The following is a 22,684-nucleotide window of genomic DNA, read 5'->3' on the forward strand; positions in this document are numbered from 1 at the left end:
TGTTTACGCTTTTTATTTTAAGACACTACAGGCAAAAACAGTCTTTTTATGCTATTTGGCTTTTTATAACCGCTTGCTCAATTTTTAAGCACTTCATCAGTCTAGATTTCAATTATAATAATTTAATAATCTCTTTAAAGGCTGTTTTCTCAAAATGAGTTTTCTCCACCTCAGCAGCACTTTCAAACTTATCAGTTTTATTCACATCTATATTCGGAAGGATTTTACAGCGGGGTTTGTTTATCTACCATTTGCTTGATTTCATAAAAATTAATAAAAAAAAAAAAAAAAAAAGTATTTTGATTTATGAAGTGACAAAAATAAATTATCTAAAATCCCCTCTGCAAAGAAATTTAACTAAATACGTAAAAAAAAAAAAAAAAGGGTTCAGTATTCAATTATATTTTCTGGAAATTTAATTAATGCATCATTTGCATATTTAATACCATTTCAGAAAACTTGCAATACAATATTTATTAATCTTTTTTTTTTTTTTCTAAACTATTTTTTTTTAAGTCAACTGGAGAAATATGGTGATTTTTTTTTTACCCTATTCACCTGTGGTGTCTTGCCTTAATATACTGCTAGTATGTTTACAAATAATAACAGCTGCAAAACACTAGTTCCCTCCAAAAACACTTGAGTGCACGTGTTCGTTCAGAAAGCTGAACAAGAACAACTTTTAAATAGCTCTGATTAAAGCAATTATAAGTGACCAAAAATTTAATAAACATTACCTTTTAAGTGAAGTAATTTCTTCGCCACTGTCGTCACCAAACTGAACCTTTCGAACAGGTTTCCAAAACTCTCCGTCTGCATCCGGACAAACTCTTTACTCGTGTAAAAACATTACAGCAGCAAATTGTCCTGTGACATGTCATTTAATAAACATTGAAGCTGATGATTTCATACTCCCTGACTGGAATACGTACTTTTACTCTGCCTGACCTGAGAGCAGCGTCTCAACACGCAGTCTCGAGGTCTGAGCTTACGGTCGTCATCATGGTTCACAGTCTGACAGAGCAAGACAGCGCAAACACAGGATTTACACTTCATTTAAAACAATTTATTCTTTACATATTTGTTTTTTTAATGTACAATCAAACCATCAATCATACATAAAATTCTCCATATTGTACAACTCTAGCACTAGTATAAATTAAAAAAAAAAAAAAAAAAAAAAAATGAGATCAATATATAACAACATTTTGTTTTCTTCACTGATTAACAGAGGAACATCAACTGCTAATGAAACACAGAAGCCCCGCCCACATGGCTCATTTACTGTCAATCAATCAGCGGGGGGGGGAGGTTATAATGCCGGTCACATGGAAACAAAGCGAAAGGACAGAATTTCACCAATCAGTTAAAAGACAACACTTCGGCCTTGTTTTGGAAAAGAAATGACCATGCGAATATGTAATTCAAAATTAAATTTAAGAAAAAACAGATGTAGTGCAGCTGGTAGGTTAGTATATGCAGTTTAACATACAGCAATGGTTACCACTAGTGTCAAATTTACACAAAACTGTGCCATGTATTTCCCAGAAAAAGAAAAAATGAAGGGGCCAACAGGAGCAAGCACAAATGAACTAGAGTTTCCATTCTTACCATCTCTAACAGTCACATTTCATTATCGCTTTTTCAGTGCCAGTACGAAACGGTGCAGTTGTGCATATCATTTGGCATATCCAAAAACAGTTTAGTTGTTAGCCTGTTATTACATGTAGGTTTTAGTGTCATAAAAAATGCCTGGGTCATATTTCAGTCTTATATTAAAAGGAAAAAATACGTAGCATAATGAAGCTTGGTTTTTGGACCAAGATTTTTATATGCATTTTGACATGTTTTCATGACAATTTGGCTTGATGGTTCAGTACTGGGAACAATATTTTTTTACATTAAATTTCTCAAAAATAATTCGGGGGTAAAATATGCATCATTTGAAATTCAAAATGCAATGATGATGTTCTCAAAATAGGCTTCATTTTCATTAGGCAAAATACATTTTATTTTGGGATGAAATATGACCGGGGCATTTCTTCATGGGATTTATCCTTTAGAGCCTGTTCTTAGATAGCCATCAGATACGGATAAACAATTAGAGATATTTAATGTATGATTTCAGGGCAATCAAACATTTGATTATTCAGACGAGGATGAACAGCAGTAGACATTGTTATATCACGTGGGATGAAATGTGAGCATACAAGAGAAAATGGCAAATTTAAAATGCACTGGAGCCAACATTAATGCTTGTTTGCAAAGTTAAAAAAAAGTTGGTCAAGTCACATTTTTTAGATTTTCAAACTATTAGGAGTTGCTTAGTACATTTAAATATAATAGCCAAGATAGCAGCTGTAAAATAATAGCGTCTTGGTTTTTCATTCCCAGTAACGAAAAGCACAAAACTTCATAAAGTGTGGGCACTCAGAGACCTGCCAGACAGACTCGTTTGTCTCGTTACCTACAATCCCATTGTGGTTTAGACTGGCCGTCGTAGTGTTGAGATTGAAGACGATTAAGACGATTTACACCCTGTTCTCCTCCCAACATTCTTTTCGCTAGGTAGCACAAATCCCACGCTTGTATGCTTGATCTTTTCGCAATGCTGAATACTGGATCCTCACGGATCGCTCACAAAAAAATCACTTGCACGGGCAACGTATCCATTACGTACGGGACACTTTTCAACGATTTCTACGGCTTCACAGCATCAGATCCCGACTGGAATGTTGGGGTGCGTTCAAACACGATCTCGTTCACCGTCTTTCTTGTATTTTTCACACACACTACAAGTAAACATTGTTATAGAGTCCATTTCGGGATGTGGTGGGGCAGTGAGGGTCACGGCGGTCTGCGGCGAAGGTCCCTCCTCGCGTTTCCAGCGGTTCATCTTGACCTGTCACCTCTTTAGGACGCATTTTCTCAGGCAGGAGGCTAAGAGGTCAAACAAGCAGGTCCCGTGAGGTGTCTTGGGTGTTTTTGCATGCGAGTGAGAGTGTTAGTTTAGCGTGTTAGCGTTTGGAGAAAGTTGCTCCACTTGGGGCGTCCAAGACTCGAGCTTCTCCCAAAACTCTTAAGTTTTTCAAGCAGCCAGGCTCTGCCTCGAAAGACTCGTTTTGGAGTCTTGTGCAAGTATCCAGAGGATGTGACCAGGGTGAGGTCCCGTCTGGCGTAGTGTTTTTTGTTTTGTACTTGGGCGGTTTAGGGTACCGTAGGGGCGTGTGGTCAGAGGGATGAGTTGTCCAGTAAACGGACCTCCTCTTCACTCTCATCTTCCTCGTAGCGGGAAGAGGAGGACGCTAGTTGAACATTATGGACTCGGGGTCTTGGTTTGCCATCTGGGCCATATGACGGAGGATATCTTTTTTTGTAATAATACCAAGGAGGCGCCTATAAAAAGAGAGACAGAAAGAGGTAGAGAAATTTACTAGTGCATTTTTGACATGTTTGCAGAGCACTGACATCTTCTGTTGCCAAGTTTTGCAAGGAAGTTCCAACAAAATGCATTTTGTGTAACTCTATTCTCGTTTTGACTCTTGAATCAAATCTTTGTTCCAATTTTGATGACTCCATACTTCAGTCTTGGCAAGAGAGAGCTGACAGTCTCTGGTTTGAAGGACAGAGAGTGTGGAAGATTATGCTGTGTTACTCAGGGCAGGAAACGCTACGTTATTTCTATGAGCTGACAGCACCTACACAGTGAGAAGCAAGTGTTTTGCGAAACAGAAGTGAAACCGAGTGAGTGAACGCCTCCATCTCATCCACACACTCTGGCCTTGGAGAACAAGAAAGTGAAGTTATTTTTCCAACACAAATTCAAGAGCATATTAAAAGGATGTATAGAAGTTGTGCATTTCGTTTGTTTACAGTGTTGGGGAACGTTACTTGGAAAAAGTACTAGTGCATTAGTTCTTTGAAAGTGCAATGAGTGTTACAGTACTCCACTCCCAAAAATAGTGCCATTTAGAAAAAAAAAAATTAATCCCTCATTTGCAGCAAAGACAGAGTCTTGCAATGTCCCTGCATTACAGTAGCGGTTACACTACTCCAACAAAATAATTAACTTTATTTAAAAAAAATATTAATTAAACCACAGTGTTCATTTTCCCCTACTTTTGTGCATTAATTACTTGTACAAAAGTAACTTGGCCATTAAAGTGTTAAGTAATGCGATAATTTGTGTAACTAGCAGCATGTTACTTTTATAACAGTGTGATTGTGTAACATGTTACTTGTAACCTTTTACCTGTAACAGTATTTTTCTAACTGAATAAGGCATCTGTACCTAAATGCTAATTTTTCTCGAACTTTCAAAATATAGCTAGGTGTTCAACAAAATGTCATTTGCAATGTACGGACATTACTGCCAATCAGTAGGTGCTACATGATGGCAAAAAGTATTTATAAAAACCCCAAAAAAACAACAACCGCAGTGTAAATTATTTGTGCGTGAACTTATGCATTTTAGTATGAACTCAAAATAGTAATGCAAAAATTTCCGTAACTAGCAGCATGTTGCTTCTACAACAAAATCGCGTTGTGTGCATTACAGTAGGTGTTACTTTATTTTAAAAAAGCAACTAGTTACACTACATCGTAACTTTCTCCGACTTTTGTATGTTAAGCGAATAAAAGTACTATTTTGAATTCACACTATAATGCACAAGCTAATGCAATACTTTGCTAACTAGTGGCATTACTTCTAAATTAATGTGATTATGTGACATGTTATTTGTAAAGCTTTACCTGTGTCACTGTTTTTCTAAATGGATAGTGTCTGTAACCAAAAACTAATTACCTTTCACAAAATTTTAAAATATAGGTGTTTATCAGACAAGTGTCATGTGTAATGTACCGGCATTACTGTATTATAGTAGCGTTAGAATATTCTTAAAATTTAATTGATTACACCACATTGTTACTTTTGCGTTATTTGTGTATAAGTTCAAAAAGTAACTTTATCATAGCATTATAGTGTGTATTCAAAAAAGTAACGCAATACTTTAAGTGACTAGCAGCACGTTACTTCTAAAACAATGTGATTACGTAACGCTTTACCCCAAACACTTTTTTTCTAGATACAGTATCTGTACCCAAACACTAATTTCTCTTGATCAAATTTTGAATTAAAGTGCAAGTTAACTTTAAATATGCTCTTGATTTTGCTTTTGATTTAAAGGGGATTTAAGCTTGATGACAGTTTGTATCACAGAAAAAAGGTGTGACAATTTTGACGAGAGCTGGGATTGCGATAGTCCATCCAAATCAGTGGCATGAAACGCTCGTGAAATGATTGTCAAACCTTTGTGAAATGTTCGTGAAATGCCTGCAAGATGTTTGCGACAGGAAGAAAGTGAATAGGTTGAACGTCAGACAACTGAAAGAGGACAAGGTGTGGGACTTAAGGAACTGCTGACTACATACTACAAGTGCTAGGATTCTAGAGTCACACTAGATCGACAGGTAACAACACAGCATCCTAGTAACAGCTACTATGACTACAGAGATGAATAGATATGTTGGTGAATGAGAAAATAGTCCGCTGCACATGACAGTTACTCGCCAATTGTTTAAGGGCGGAGCTGCGCGAGGGGTCAGATGTCATCAATCTGTAGCCCAGCGGACGCAGACCAGGCGCCCCCGAGAGGAATTTAGCAATAAACAAAAGGAAAACAAACAAAGAAATCAAATTCAGATGAAGGACATCACGGCATGTGTATTAGATGTGCTTTGTGAGTACACGTGCACAATGCAGAACTGAAAGGGAGGGGCTACATAAAGGTGCATTTCAAAGACACCACGGCTAATGTGACAGACTAGTCTACCCTGCAGGGATGGCGGTGGACAGGAGCAACAATCTGAGTGAAAGCAAATTTTACAAGAAACATGATGTCTGCAGAGGAATAAAGTCCTGGAAGCAGGGTCCAAAATGCTTTTAACTTCATACTATATAGCGTTATGCTAGCTTCACTTATGTCAATGTTGTTTAAAAACGATGACAAAAAAAGGAACAGTTCACCCAAAACTGAAAATTTGCAAAAATTTCCAAGATGTAGATGAGATTGTTTCTTCATCAGAAAGGATATGGGGAAAATTTAGCATTATGTCACCTGCTCAGCAATGGATGCTCTGAATGAGAGTCCAAACAGCTGATTAAAAACATCACAATAATCTACACCACTCCAGTCCATCAGTTAACGTCTTGAGAAGCGACTGTTTGTAAGAAACAAATCCATCATTACGATGTTTGTAACTTTAAACTGTTGCTTCTGGCTAAAATATGAGTCCATAATCCATAATAATGCTTCCTCCTGTGAAAAAAGTTGCACAGATCAAGCATCATTTACAAACAAACACAGTCCAAAACAAATATGTGGGTGGATTTTGATGTGAGAGGACTACAGGGATGGACTTTTTCCACTGGAGGAAACATTTTTATGGATTATGGACACATATTTTGGTCAGAAGCAAGGGTTTGAAGCTAAAACACCTTAATGATGGATTTGTTTCCTACAAACATATATATTTTGCTTCACAAGGCATTAACTGATGGACTGGAGGGGTGTGGATTACTTGTGGATTATTGTGATGTTTTTATCATCTGTTTGGACTCTCATTCTGACGGCACCCATTCACTGCAGAGCATCCATTGCTGAGCAAGTGATATAATGCTATATTTCTCAAAATCTGTTCTGATAAAACAAACACCTTAGATGGCCTGAGGGTGAATAAATTTATCAAATTTTCATTCTTGGGAGAAATACTCCTTTAATACATGTTACTGACCACAAATTGGTGCACGTTATTTAGTGTTTGGACCCCACATACAGGACAGTTCTACCACCTCGAGAGAACTGCTATTCAGGTTGTCACAATAAATTTTTGCATTTAATTTCAAAATAAGATCGATTTCAGAGTTAGGTGGTATAAAAACTCTTGCAGACATCAGTGAATAGAAATGAGAATAAATTTATCCAATTCACTTAAATGCTACAACAATATTTTATTTATCTCTTAACTAGCTGAAATTGCGACTTTGGTATTTTAGGGCAACCATCATACAGCACTCTTTTTTTTCTTTTCTTTTTTTTTCACTCAAGTTTCATGCGTCCCTCCTAAGAGGCGGAGTCTAACAGGCAGAGTGGGAGGGGCTAATCACCAAGGGCTCCACGTGCTGCTTGAGCTCTTCCAGATGTTCTAAAATATTCTTCTTTGTGATGATGCCCAATACAATCCTGCAACACACACCGTGACGACCATCACTTAGCAACAAAAATTACACCGACAACTCAAGTACAAACAAATAGAAATCAAAACAACATAAGAGTAACAAGACAACAGAAGCAATATGAACAGAAATTTACTAAGATCATCAAAATAATCAGATGTTAAGTTGCAATTAAACAAATGAACTGAACATAATCAAATTGTAAATATCAGCCACCACCGTGTGTGTGAAACAAAAATGATTATGTGATTAAATCAGGATTGGGAGGAGTCTGGAGAGCGACTTTACCGTACAGGAACAAAAACTACTCAATCGCTTCTGCAGTCACATTATTTTTTATTTCTCTGGAGAAGATACCGTAATCTGTAACTCAGAATATGGTCTAGGCTCAGTCAGTGTCTATTTTTGCAATCCAAAGTCCAAAGTTGAATTCAATTAAAATGTTTGAATAAATGTGTCATGAAAACAAGTTATTACCAGCCACCATTTAAATGGTTATATTTAACAATAAATTGGAGTAGAAACATAATATCTTTAAAAAGTTTATTTGAATTGAAATGCTTATGCGACTTTGTTTTTATTTAAGTGTTGATCATTAAATAAATTTGATCAATTAATTAATTGAATATTAAATAAACTTTAATTTATTTTCTAATGATTGGAGTAATTAAATCGCGGTTGAAAACTCAGCTTTTAATCACAAGAATAAATTACATTTTAAAGTATATATTTAAATAGAAAACCGTTATCTTAAATTGTAAAAAAATGTCCATGTATTTTGGATCAAATAAATGCAGCCTTGGTGAGCACAAGAGACTTTCAAAAAGAAAAAGAAAAAACAAAACCACAGACTTTTGAATGGTAGTGTTTGCATGGATGAATTGTTCACAATTAGTACATAAGCATTAATAAAATTAATGTTACTTTTTAAATTGCAGTAATGAACGCAAGACATCCATATGTTGCACTAATCAGAATTTTAGGAAGAAAATGGGCTTAATTATAATAAAAAAAATAATGTCAAAATGCAAAAAATGTTCCTAAAACAGGCTTCATTTACTTTAATGATAAAACGTATAATAATTGTCAATAATATAATAATAAAATAAATGTGAGACAAAATGTAATTAAGCAGACTGACATTTGGGACCCTGAAACTGTTTACATATTGTGCATTGAAATTAACGTGTTTATATACATCTTAAATTTGATTCATTATAAAGTATTAATTAAATTTCCCACTCTCTGTTGTTTCGGTAAAAAAGTATGTTATTGGCCGGATTGTATTTTGTATTTTCCCTGCTATTTGTTAGTTTTTGGTTGTTGTTGTTGTCCAGTAACTGCTTTAATTGACTCCTTTAAAACTCCTTCTAGCTGCAACCACGGCATATATAAACACATCATGCAAATTTGATCAGGCTTATACCTCATTTGTTTGCCCTTTCTTACTGTAAGGATCGTAAATAACTTGTCTGAACAATTTTTTAGTATGCATTAATGCCAAGACTGTCAGTTTTTAAATCAAGATTTTGAATGTGCTACACAAGGCAGGGCGCTTAAAATTTCCTGTTTAAAGTAAAAGGACAAAACTACAACATTATATTGTAATAAAGATGATGAAATACTCCCAAGGCACTGGTGCAGTCAAAAAAAAAAAAAAAAAGCCTTTAATTAGCTGGGCTAAATCATTAAAACACTAATAAACAAAATATATCTACAAATATATCTACATTAAACTAAACTACATTTAACTAAAATTGAACTTCTGATTAAATAAGCTACTTCGGATAAAAAAAAAAAAAGCATCTAGTAAATGCATAAATATAAACTATCTTTTTGTAAAAAAATAAATAAAACTATTATAATAAATAAAATAAAAATAAAAAGTTTGGCGATTTTTGAATGATGGCAAAAATTGCGTAATCATAGAGTTGAAGTACTTCACATATAACGGGCAGTTTGAGCTGATTCACATAAAATACGATACTGTCCAAAAGATTTTTTTTAATTGTTTTTGAAAGAAGTCTCTTTTGCTCACCAAGGCTTTTTTTTTTTTTAAACAAAAATACAGTAAAAGCAGTAATACTGAGAAATCTTAATGCAATTTAAAATAACTGTTTTATATTTGATAATAGGGATGCACCAGTATCGGTATCGGGCCGATACCTAGCTCTTGTACTCATTAAAAACGCCAAACGCCGATACCACACAGCATGTGACAAGTGCCCTATTCAGACAAAAAAACACCGACAGCAGAACAACAGACAGCAGAATGAAGTTATTAGAGATTAAGGATGTCTACGAAGTATATGTATGCAATGAATTTAATGTTAAACATTCAGTATTAACGCCTGTACAGCTGATGTGCGCGAGCTGATAAGCAAAGCACGCCGAGTGGATTGAGCACGCGGCGGCTCAGATGCGCGAGCTTGTCGAGTGAATGTCCCTCTCTCACAGACGTCACTGTATAGTTTGTAGTACGGTCGGATGTGTCAAAAACAAGCAAAACAATGCACAAGTTACTTAACGGTAGGGAGGAAGAGAGAGAGAGAGAGCACTTCTGTTGCGTGATCTTAATTGATGTTCGCTCACTTAGCACGTATCATTTGGATTAAAACTAAATTGTAAATACAAGACAATGTATAGGGGCATTCACTATGAACATCATTTATTTTAAACCTTAAACATACACGACTTTCTGGCGAAAGTGAAACTAGCAGCCTGTGTGAAATGCGCTTGGCTGTTCTGTATTGTCCCTCTCATTCTGCACCAGTATAAATACGAGCGTGCGTTGAGCGTTTTGCTTGCTTCATGAGTGATTCTGCATTATATGAGTGGCTTTGGAATATAAATCGCAGCACGTTTCAGATGAAGATTTAGATTCTCTCAGTTAGGAGATTTATAACGATTTATTACAGCAAAACGCGTCATTACAGTACTGAGCCGCTGCAATGGAGCAGCACTAATGCTATTAAATTAATGATGTACCATAGAGCAAAAAAATTAACAGTGAAAGTAACAAAAACTTGTAAAATACATTTTAATGGGCATAATTGAGTGTGAAAATAACCGAAGGATATACAGTCAAACCAAAAATTATTCAGAGACCAGATATAATTTTATATTTTATTTTTCTACTAGCGGGTGCAGGACACTATAGTTCATTTATGTAAGTGAGGATAGCAAAATAAAGTAAACTGTGACACATTATACCCAAAAAATTCTCTTCCAAATGTGGGACTAAAAATTATTCAGACTGAGTCTGGGAAAAAATTGAAGTTCAGGTTTGCATGAACCTGGTTGACAGCACGCCCAGGAGACTACAGGCCGTCATCAAGGCTAAGGGTGGCCTGACAAAGTATTGATAGTTGTGTAAATATTGTCATACTAACAGCTGTCTGAATAATTTTTGGTCGATTGTAATCCATTATATACCTTTCAATCAAATTTATCTGACATTATCAAGATGAATTTGTTCTAACACAGTTTAACTCTGAGTTCGTGTCATATTTTATTACCATTTTCTAAACTATAGCGAATAAACTGTGATAATGTGAGAAATGTTGGAAGGTGTCTGAATAAATTTTGGTTTGACTGTATCTATTTGATAAATGAAGTTAACAAACTAACATTATACATACTCTTCTGGTTTCTGTACCCAATTTTTAAAAAATTTGCAAATACAATGAAAATCGTCAAGTACCAAAAATGAAAGTATCAGTATCAGGCGAGTACTGAAAAAAGTGGTATCGGTGCATCCCTATTTGAAAATATATTAAAATGTTATTTATTCCTGTGATGCATTTATTACTCCAATCTTGGTGAACCTAAGAGACTTGATTACAAAAAAAAAAAAAAAAAAGAATTCATCCAAAATTTTAACTGAAGATTAACTTAACTGTAATTGTTTAAAATGTGCAAATAAACGCTTTAAACATTTCCGTAACACGAGTAAACTCACTGTGAATGTTCAGTATCGTCGGCTCGATTGGGTCCTGTGAAGGCTGTGTGTGTGAGTGTGTGTGTATGTGTTTTGTCAGTGGTTTAGCAAGAGACTAGCAGCTGAGAGGCATGTGAATCCTCAGAGGTATGACGCCTCGACTGAAGCTCATCAGCAGACACGTGTGTGTATGTGTGTGTCTGCTGACGGGACGCTCGTTAGTTCAAACACAGAATCGTTGGCCACTCACCCGTTGTGCGTCACGAGGCACTGGCGCAGGCCGAGCTTGCGGAAAATGTCCACCACGATCTCCATGGGCGTGTGGTCGGTGACGGTGAAGGGGCTCATGTCCAGGATGCTGCGCAGCTTCAGCGGCCGCGGGCTGTCGGCTGGGAGGGTCGGGGCATGCTGGGTAAAATACACCCGTGAGTTCAGCATTATTCCCTCCTGCTTACGCCGGGTGTTTTCTGAAGAGACGAGAAACAGAACAACAGCTTTCAGTCGTTTTAGCGGTCTATTCGTGGACAGAGAAACTCTGATGTGCGTTTCTACAGTAAGATAATGAATTATTATGGGTGAATTTCGTGAGAAAAATCTCCGGTGACATTTTACACCAAAAATAGAGGAGAGAGAGAACAAATTTTTTTTTAAAAATTAAATATATTTTTTAAAATATTATTTTCATGGAAATTTTCATGAAATGCATATGATGATGAGTTTTTTTTTTTTTTTTTTTTTACATTTTAAAATACACCTTTACATAAAGACTCCTATTCAAAAGTTTGAGGTCAGTAAATCTTTAATAGTTATTATCTTATTTATTTATTGGCCCTGAAATGTAAAATAAATAAATGAAATGCATCTGTAAAATGTTAAAAATACAAATAAATAAAATTAGAGATTTTTTTCGTTACTTTTTATGGCCATTAAATAAATAATGGTAACAACAATTTTGTGTTTTTAACACATTTTGAGGTATTGGTGGTCTATTATGGCTGATATGACTGATGTGGACAACATTTAAAAAAAAAAAAAAAAATATATATATATATATATATATATATATATATATATATATATATATATATATATATATATATATATATATATATATATATATAAAATGTAATTTTATTTTGAAATAGAATAATTTTATTCAGCAAGGATGCATTAAATGAATCAAAAGTGACAGTAAATCCATTTATAATGTTAAAAAAGACTTCTATTTCAAATAAATGCTTTAATATATAAACTTTGTTAATCAAAGAATCTTGAATAAAAATGCATCAAGGTTTCCACAAAAATATGATATCAATAAATGTTTCTTGAGCAGCAAATTAGCATATTAGACTGATTTCTGAAGGGTCATGTGACACTGAAGACTGGAGTAATGATGCTGAAAATTCAGCTTTGCATCACAGAAATAAATTACATTTTTACATGTTATTTTAAATTCTACTTTAAATTCTATTCTTATACTTCTTTTCACAATAATGATATGTTTGTGTTGAATCTGAATTTTTTGGCAGAAAATACTGAAAAAGTGCTCTTAAAACAGTCTTCATTTACTTCAACATAATTTTCAATGTAGTAAGAAAAGAAACGTGAGAATGTGTGCGATCAAGCAGACTGAAAGGTGAAGTTCTCTCACCTATAGCGATGGTTATATCCCTGCGCAGCGCGAATCCCACCAGTCTCTGCGACTCTTTGGAGACGATGACGGGGAAGCCGTTGTAGCTGGTTTCGGAGATGATGCTCTGCAGCTCGGCGAGCGTCATGTCGTCCTGCGTCAGCACGGCCAGCGACGGGTCGTTACGCCGCGGACGCATCACTTCCCGCGCCAGCGTGGTGTGCGTGAACTCTTCCTTCGCGTCCAGGAAGGGGTATCCGTTCAGACGGATGTGGGCTTCGTAGATTCCCTCCCTCCCGAAGGCGTCGCCGACCCATTTGCTGGTCATCACCGCCGCCATGAGAGGAACGATGTACTCCAGCCCGCCGGTCAGCTCGAACACGATGACCACCAGAGACACCGTCATACGCGTCACGCCGCCTACACAAACACCACAGCACACATTAGAGAGTCTGCAGTAGGGATGGGCGAGATCTTATCGTTTGTGATACACTGGTAAAAATTCTCCCCACGATGAGAATTAGTCTTCCCGAGAAGCAAAACCTGGACCACAAAACCAGTCATAAGGGTCAATTTTTTGAAATTGAGATTTATAAATCATCTGAAAGCTGGTTTGTTATGATAGGACAATATTTGGCTGAGACACAACTATTTGAAAATCTGGAATCTGAGGGTGCAAAAAAAAAAAAAAAAAAATCAAAATTGAGAAAATCGCCGTTAAAGCCATCTAAACGAAGTTCTTAGCAATGCATATTACTAATCAAAAATTAAGTTGATTTATTTACAGTAGGAAATTTACTAAATATCTTCATGAAACATTATCTTTACTTAATATCCTAATGATTTTTGGCATAAAAGAAAAATCGATCATTTTGACCCATAAAATGTATTTTTGGCTATTATATCTTAACAGATCACAGAATCATATCACAGAATGAGGCAGAAATCATACTATTTTATAGTATTATATAGTGATAAAGTTTATGTCGATTAGCATTGCATGAAAATTCCCAAGATTGCTTAAAGAACACAGATAAACCATATATTGTCTAAATCGTATGTTTACTGTCTGTAACTGGATACATTTGTCCATATTTATTTCTTGGAGCATTGACTTGTCAGTGCAATTACTTCTGCGATGCATATGTGGAGTTTCTGCACAAGAGCGCCCTCCGGCTTCCAGTATGAATTAAAGAGTCATTACATTACATGTGTACTCAGTAATGCTCACAACACCAGGGTAAAAATAGGAAAGATAATACTTTTCTCTACATTTACATTTAGTCATTTAGCAGACGCTTTGATCCAAAGCAACTTACAAATGAGGACAATGGAAGCAATCAAAATCAACAGAAGAGTAATGATATGCAAGTGCAATAAGTCTCAATTCGCTTAATGCAGTACACGTAGCAAGGATTTTATTTTTTTTTTAATTATATAATAAATAAAAAGAAAATGGATAGAATAGAAAAAGAATAGAGCAAGCTAGTTTCAGAGGCCTTTTTTTCTTTCTTTTTTAAATTGTATAATAAATAAAAAGAAAACAAATAGATAGAATACAAAAAGTTAGTTTAGTTTAAATATTAGACCTTAACTTTAAAACAATTTTAAACTCTAAAGAAACAGGATTTTTTGTCGTCTCTTAGTGGATGCATAAGATTCCCTGAATTATCGTCATTGATATCGTTATCGCAACAAGAAATTATCGTGATATATTTTTAAGCCCATATCGCCCATCCCTAGTCTGCAGAAGAGAAAAGGACACAGAGAAAGGTGAAAGCATGCATGCGTACGCACCCAGACAGGCCGCGGCGCCCACCATGGCGTAGAGTCCCGGCGTGATGCAGTCGGCGCCAACCTCACACCACTCTCTGAACAGAAACCAGTCATGATGATAATACGCCAGCTGCTCCACAGCGATGCCCACGATACGCCCCGCGATCGCCCCGATGGCCATACTGGGGATGAACAGACCCGACGGCACCTGACCACAGCAAATACATAACACCAATCTTCAACACATCACTGGGAAAATAACACTGGTACTTTGTTTGGGTAGGATTAGTAACAAGCACTTAAAATAGGTTTGGACAAACTGGGCAAAAAGCCTTCTGAAATTTGATTTTATATATATAAAATCAATATTTATTATTTTATTTTTTGTAAGGTTATTTTGTGAAGTGGATACACACAATGTTCAACTATAATTGGTGTGACTATGATAATATCGGTTAAAACCACAAATAAAAGACAAAAAAAAAAAAAATGTAACAAATGATCGCAGTAAAATTTAAATAAAAGATCTGTTAAAAACACATAATATAAAGTGGGCATTTTTGTGGCCATTCATTATGACCATAAAATTCATTTGAAATCAGTAAAAAAAAACACCTTTAAATTTTATGGCCTGTAAAAAATACAAATAAAATAAATACTTTTCCTTTTATGGCCATAATTTAAAATAAAACGAATAATTTAAACCTATCTGTAATCTGTTTAAAATAATATAAATAAAACACACTTTTAAAATTTTATGACCATAAAATTAATGCGTAAAATAAATCAGTAAATCTATAAATAAATAAAATTAAATTAAATAAGAGACTTTAAAAATTATAGCCATAAAATTTAAGCAAAAATAAATCTGTAATGTGTTAAACACACACAAAAAGAGATACTTTCTTAATTGTATGGCCATAATTTAAAATAAAGTAAATCAATACTATAATAAAACTGTAATCTGTTAAAAACAAAAAAAAATACATAAAATAGAGAGATAACAGATTTTTTCTTTTCTTTTTTTATTATATAGCTATACGTTTTAAAAAAGTCTCTATTTAGGGCCATTACATGCAAATGAAATGCAAATTTACACAAATTAATGAATGTGAGAGTGTGAATTCATAGGGTTAAGGTTAGACGTCCACGTTTTTTCCACAAAGTTTCTGTCAAAACAACAAATGTTCAACAAGAAGATCATCCAGAGCCATGTGCATGGGCATGAAACGCCTGTTGTCTCTACCTCAAATAAATAAGTGTTTGATTAGTTTTGGTTTTAAATGCTGTGGTATTGAAAATAGTATCAAGAATTTTCAAATTTCACTGGCACTGTTTGGAAAAATAGTGATATCACAATAGAGAAATGCAAACACAAGCACCGTTTTCTGACCTTGAGCCCGAAGGTGAAGATGGTCATGATGATTTTGAAGATGAGTGCCAGGCTGAGCTGCCACATGGCCGAGTAGACGCCGGGGGTGGCGGCGGCGTCTGATCCCTCGGGATACGCCTGACTGCCGTTCATCTGGCTGCGGTACTGGCAGAGCTGAGACGACTCCAGCGGCCCGCAGTCCGTGAACAGCTCTTTGATCAGCTCGCTGGTGTTCTGCCGCGTGTACGGGTTCGGGAACGCCACGATGGCCGTGATGGCGGCGACAGTGATCACCTCCAACACCGGATACTTACCTAAAAAACATGGTCATATAAAATGATTACTATATTAAAAAAACAAACTTAAAATACTTAAAATAAAACATTAACTAAATAAAATGTGTGACCCTGGACCATAAAACCAGTCTGAAGTCGCTGGGGTATATTTGTAGCAATAGCCAAAAATATATTGCATGGGCCGAAATGATCAATTTTTCAAAATTCATTTCAAAATTCAAATATCAAAAATCATTAGGATATTAAGTAAAGATCATGTTCTATGAAGATATTTTGTAAATTTCTTAATGTAAATATATCAAAACTTCATTTCTGATTAGTAATATACATTGCTAAGAACTTCATTTGGACAACTTTAAAGGTGATTTTCTCAATATTTTGATTTTTTTGCACCCTCAGATGTCAGATTATCAGATAGTTGTATCTCAGCCATACATAAATGAAAGCTCATTTATTCAGCTTTCAGATGATGTATAAATCTAAAAATCTGTAATAATAATTTGTAATAAAGTAGAGAGATTACAGATAACAGATTTTATTTACATTTTATGGCCATTAAATAAAAAAGACCTTTTATTTGTGTTTTTAAAATTTTAATTGTGTCATAAAATTTAAATAAACTGGCCACTGAATCTTAACAAAACCCATAATAGTGTATCTAGTGTTGTCAAAAGTACCAACTTTGGTACCAGTCAGTACTGCAATTTTAAAAACATCAATTTCCCGCTAACATTTGAGCGGATTCATTCGCTTATTGGCCATAGTGTTCACGCACTCAACAGACTTGACTGTGATTATTATTATTAAATGCAGTACTGACTGGTTCTGAAGTCAGAACTTTTGACAACACTAACCCCGGGTTTCACAGACAAGGCTTAAGCCTAGTCCCAGACTAAAGTGTAAATCTGAGCCGTTTCAACTGAAAGAAACTTGCACTGACTGATCTTAAAATATATCAGTGCCTTTGTTTTGTCTCAAGATGCACACCAGTAATGTTTATAAAAAAATCCTAATTGAACTATGGCCTAATCCTGGTTTACTCTAAGCCCTGTCCTAAGTGTATGAATGTAACTAAAACACTGGCACTAATGCAAACATCGCGTGCGTACCAAAGCGTGTGGACTTGCGGCGGCGGCACCAGGCGATGTTGGCCCGGATGAAGAAGGCCCCCCACAGGCCTCCGAAGACCCCCAGCAGGATGAAGGGGAAGAGCTCGAACAGGTACCAGGGTGTGTGGTACTCCACGTAAAACAGCACCAGACGACTGTTCCCGAACGGGTTGATGGAGCGCAGCACGAACGCCGCTACCAGAGCCGCGAAGAACGAGCGCCACAGAGTTTTCAGAGGGAAATAATAACTCACCTGAGAGACAAACACATCAGCGCATTCATTACAGTATTAAATACATCAACCACACCAGAAACACACCTCTGGAATTAGCTGGAAAAACAACGACGAACAGCTAGAGATGAGAATATTTGTATATTTATTTATGAAGCTCTTTCATTGCGATGCTCACAACTGATTAAATAAACACGTGATGGTTTAGTACTACTCTGGAAACTGTCATGAGGACCGTTGCTTATCAATATTGGTCTACTATAAGTTTGGATTCAGAACGATTTTATACAGGCACACAACTTAAAAAAAAAAAAAAAAAAAGGGGTAAAAAGTTAAGATAAAGGTAATAAATAATTAAATAAAGACGACAATTAAATACATTTTTAAATTAAAATAAATCTATAATCTGATAAAAACAATTTAAAATAAATTTACGGCAATTATATTTACATTTTATGGTATTGATCGTCTATTACGGCTGATATGGCAGACAATTTCATTCCAGTTTGGGTTCAGTGTGATTTTTTTTTTTTTTTTTCAGCAAGGAATAATTATATTGATCAAAAGTGACAAAGAAATTTATAATGTTACAAAAGATTTTGGTTTCAAATAAATGCAGTTCTTTTGAGCTTTCTATTCAGCACAACTGTTTTTAACATTGATGATAATAAATGTTTCTTGAGCAGGAAATCAGCATATTAGACTGATTTCTGAAGGATCATGTGACACTGAAGACTGGAGCAATGAAGCTGAAAATTCAACTTTGATCACAGGAATAAATGACATTTTACAGTATATTCACATAGAAAACAGCTATTTTAAATCCTAATAATATTTCACAATTTTACTATATTTTTTAAAAATCACATGAATGCAGACTGACCTCCTCCAGACTGAACAGAACTCCTCCTATAGGAGCCCCGAAAGCCACAGACACTCCAGCAGCCGACGCCGCCGACAAAACCTGCGAGCAAAGAGACAAACAGATTCACGGACGGAAGAAACACAGGCGGACATCTTAAAATTGTAGAAGATTTCCGTTTAAGAGAATGCAGCTAATGTCCACCAACGGTGTCTAACCTCTCGTTTCTTGGCCTCGTTTTTGCTGTATTTGGGGAAGAGGTAGGAAAAGATGTTGCCGCAGCAACAGGCCACGTGGACCAGCGGCCCTTCCTTCCCCAGACTGAGGCCCGACGCCACGGCCAGAACCAGAGTGATGGTCTTTATCATCAGCGTCCATTTGCCCAGATACCCGCGGATGATAAAACCGCTCAGGATGGTTTTGATCTGCAGGACCGAAGAGAGAGATGAAGACGTCAGGTATGATTACAAAACACACATGATGCACATTAGTAAAGAGCAATTATCACACTGAATTAACATCAAACATCATCTGGCACTTTCCACTTCAAATTTTGGTGCCCCATGATTTTTACTGCATTAGAGGCACAAATCTAATGTTTTTGTTGCTGCTGCGATAACTGTTAAATATGTTAACTAGTGTAAAAGAAAATATGAAAGAACTTAACATAAAAAGTATTTAGAGGTATATTTTCAACAATTAAAATTACGCATGAATTTCCACAAATGCGCACAAAATTGTGATCCAAGAAATAGCATTTTGACGCTTTCTACAGTATAATGGAGGGACAAATAATAGCCAGTGTTATTTTTAGATACTATTGTAGTTTTATATATTTTTCTTTATATATTTTCTGCTTTCATTTAAATTGTATTTAAAGTTTTAGTAATTTTGTCATTTTATTACTTTTTTTTTTTTTTTATAACAATATGCCTATATAGTTTTTTTTTCTTTTTTAAATTTCAGTTTATTTTATTTTAAGTTTCTTTTGTTTCTTTTTTTCCATGATGGTTTTAGCTTTAGTTAATAACTAAAAAAAAGTATTTAAAAAAAAAAAAAAAAAATAGTGTTGACTACCTTTGTCAAGCTGAACCTTTACCGAAATTAAGAAAAATGATCATACAAACATTTCTTTAATTCACAGGAAATACACGTTTATCATTAAATACAAATCAACACTTTGATTGAGCTGAATTTAGGCTCTTTTCTATCAATTATGAACCCGATACCCTGAATAGATTTATATTATAAATATAAATTAAAAATAGAATTATTTTATGAGGTTTGAAATCATTAAATAAATATAAAAAAGCAAGCTCCTGATGTGGGCAAGTAACATATTTTCTGAAGGTTACACGCCTCCTTTCATGAGCATCGCACACTATACATGGAAAGTGGCTTCTCTTTGTTTGACAGAACAAACCCGCTCAGGACTAAACTGAGCTCTTGTAAAACTTACATAACACTTTTGGTAACCATAGAAACAGGGAGAAAATCAGAGCTAGAGCTCATTCTCTTCGGTCACCTGAGCTCTTAAGAACATGCAGCAATCTGCTGCATATAACAAACACTCACCAAATATTTACAGCGACAAAACTATGCATAAAGCGCAAATAAAGCATAATCATGTAACACTTTTATTGGTCCATTTTAATACTCAAAAGGCAATTTAAACAGCTATTCATTTAAATGTAGCATTTGGCAACCTTTTATGGTAAGTTTTTTTAATAATATAAAAATTATCAATGCGTCAATAATGACCAACTAGCAAAACTGGTTGCCCAAAAATTGTGATGCTCACAACTGTTTAAATAAACACATGTGATGGTTTAGTACTACTTTGGAAACTGTCATGAGGACCGTTGCTTATCAATATTGGTCTACTATAAATTATGTCTATTATGGCTGGTATGGCGAACAATATCACACACGATCAGCTCAGTTTGGATTCAGTATGATTTTATACAGGCACACAACTAATAAAAAAATAAAATAAAATTAAAAAAAAAGTGTAAAATGTTAAGATAAAGGTAATAATTCATAAATAATTAAATAAAGACAACAATTAAAGACTCAACAAATATTTACAGCGACATAAAACTATGCATAAAGCGTAAATAAAGCATAATCATGTAACACTTTTATTGGTCCATTTTAATACTCAAAAGGCAATTTAAACAGCTATTCATTTAATTCATTCAAAAATCCCATTGATTGTGAAATATGAGGTAAAACCAGTTTGTAGGCGATGTCTGATCTGTGTAGGTGATGTTGAGGATTACCTCAGGTATTCCAGAGCCGCAGGCGTACGGCGCAAACACCTTCACCAGAGACACGGCCAGGAAGGCGAAGGACAGCGCCCAGAACGTGAACATGAAGTAGTTCATTATATAGGAGCCTGGACCCTAGACACAAAACACCAAAACATCATCCGTGTAAACAAACTAAAAGTGTGGGGTCAGTAAGATTTTGTAATGTTTTGAATGAAATCTCTTCTGTTCACCAAGGCTGCATTTATTTAATTAAAAACACAGTAAAATCAGTAATATTGTGAAATATTATTACAATTTCAAATACCTGATTTCTATGTGAATATATTTTAAAATGTAATTTATTCCTGTGATGAAAAGCTGAATTTTCAACATCTTACTCCAGTCTTCAGTAAGCTTTTACTGAACTGAAAGACAATTTAAAGAAACTATGTGTTTAATTCAGGATCATGTCAACCTGTTATAGTAAGTTTGTTTTATAATAACATAAAAATGTTAGCCTAGGTTTTACCTGTAACACGTCAATAATGTCCCACTAGAAAAACTGGACACCAAATAAAAAAAAAATATGAGGTGAAATCTGTTTTAAAGGCAGGGTAGGTGATTTGGTTCAAAAACATGTCTTGTTATGCTGGTTGAAAGTCTCTTCACATCCTAGCAATCATTAAGTTACATGGTCTAAATGTATTTATATCGTCTATGGAAGGCGTAGGACCATAAAATGTTTGTCCAGTCATATATCTCGGTTCAAGGGCTACGATATGTTGTCCTACCTGCCTGTCAACATATATATTTGCATATCTCTGCGCAGACATGATGTGTCATGTGTTATTGCAGACCAGCAAGAATGGAAGGTGTTATTATTGTAATATTATGCGCTTTGTAATGTAGTGTTAAAATTACTACAGTTAAAATCTGAAATATTGTGAAATATTACTACAATTTAAAATAATTGTTTTCTATTTGGATATATTGTAAAATGTAATTTATTTCTTTGATCAAAGCTGCATTTTCAGCATCATTACTCCAGTCTTCAGTGTCACATGATCCTTCTGAAATCAGTCTAATATGCTGATTTGCTGCTCAAGAGACATTTCTGATTGTCTTATCAATGTTAAAAAAAAGTTCAAAGAAGTGTTCATTTGTTTTGTAACAAATGTTTTACTGCATCTTTAAAATGCATCCTTGATGAATAAAAGTATCAATTCCTAACATAAGAAAACCGCACAGACCTCAAACAGTAGTGTTTACAGAGTTTGACACTGACCTCGGCCTGACCCAGAATGAGTTCGGCCCACGTCTTCCACTGAGGACACTTGTCTCTCTCGGCGAAGGTGGTCTCGTTGGAGTCCCAGCAGCACTGCTCATGATTAAACCACATGGCACTGAGACACACGCCCTCCTTCAGATCGTTCAACCAGTCGGCCGCGATGTCGATCACTCCGGCTAGCGCTCCTGAGGGAACGAGGAAGAGCATCGGTGTTTATGCAATTCACAATGTACTGAAGTACTGCAGTCAAAGCCAATATTTTTCTGGACGGAAATACACTGTACAAGAACGTATCAAGAAATGGAAGATGTTTAGACATGTTCATTTTTGGCAGCGCATGCAACATTTAAATGGAATGACTTTATGAATTTAAGGCTTTCTGCTCTGATTGAAGACCTTTTTAGGCCTTAATTGGTGGAAGGTTGAATTGAGACTTTTAAAGATCCACAGAAACCCTGTAAAAATGATCCAAATCTGCTTTTTACCATAAAATGCACTGATGACAAATGAGAAAACGGCCTAAACTAAGACAAAACGTCACACAAAGCCCTCTAACGTACATTACCATTTACAATAATTAAAAAGAAACAAACTATATTCATATGTAATGTATTACACAGGGACTTCTAGGAAAGACATTTTACTGTTTATCCATACATTTGACAGTATTTTACAGTAAAATGAATTATAATG

General features: G+C 35.2%; 1 protein-coding gene across 6 annotated transcripts in view; it reads right to left on the bottom strand.

The window, feature by feature from the left end:
* Positions 1 to 591: 591 nt before the first annotated feature.
* clcn3 (chloride channel 3) overlaps positions 592 to 22,684 on the bottom strand; it is a 49,988-nt gene continuing 27,895 nt past the window's right edge. For 2 of the 6 annotated variants that reach the window (XM_058783254.1, XM_058783256.1), the window contains 11 exons: positions 21,989 to 22,176; positions 20,734 to 20,856; positions 18,670 to 18,876; positions 18,473 to 18,553; positions 17,358 to 17,610; positions 15,974 to 16,266; positions 14,602 to 14,788; positions 12,826 to 13,224; positions 11,425 to 11,641; positions 7,166 to 7,241; positions 593 to 3,396 (listed from right to left, as the gene is read on the bottom strand). In XM_058783254.1, the coding sequence (XP_058639237.1) occupies positions 3,232 to 3,396; positions 7,166 to 7,241; positions 11,425 to 11,641; positions 12,826 to 13,224; positions 14,602 to 14,788; positions 15,974 to 16,266; positions 17,358 to 17,610; positions 18,473 to 18,553; positions 18,670 to 18,876; positions 20,734 to 20,856; positions 21,989 to 22,176 (2,189 nt within the window). In that variant the 3' untranslated portion in view covers positions 593 to 3,231. Of the gene's footprint in view, positions 3,397 to 5,569; positions 5,616 to 7,165; positions 7,242 to 11,424; positions 11,642 to 12,825; positions 13,225 to 14,601; positions 14,789 to 15,973; positions 16,267 to 17,357; positions 17,611 to 18,472; positions 18,554 to 18,669; positions 18,877 to 20,733; positions 20,857 to 21,988; positions 22,177 to 22,684 lie in introns of all 6 variants that reach the window. The other 4 variants (XM_058783257.1, XM_058783259.1, XM_058783258.1 and 1 more) reach the window with 3 other exon arrangements.

Source organism: Onychostoma macrolepis, chromosome 07 (genome assembly GCF_012432095.1).
Source record: "Onychostoma macrolepis isolate SWU-2019 chromosome 07, ASM1243209v1, whole genome shotgun sequence".
NCBI classification, from domain to species: Eukaryota; Metazoa; Chordata; class Actinopteri; order Cypriniformes; family Cyprinidae; genus Onychostoma; species Onychostoma macrolepis.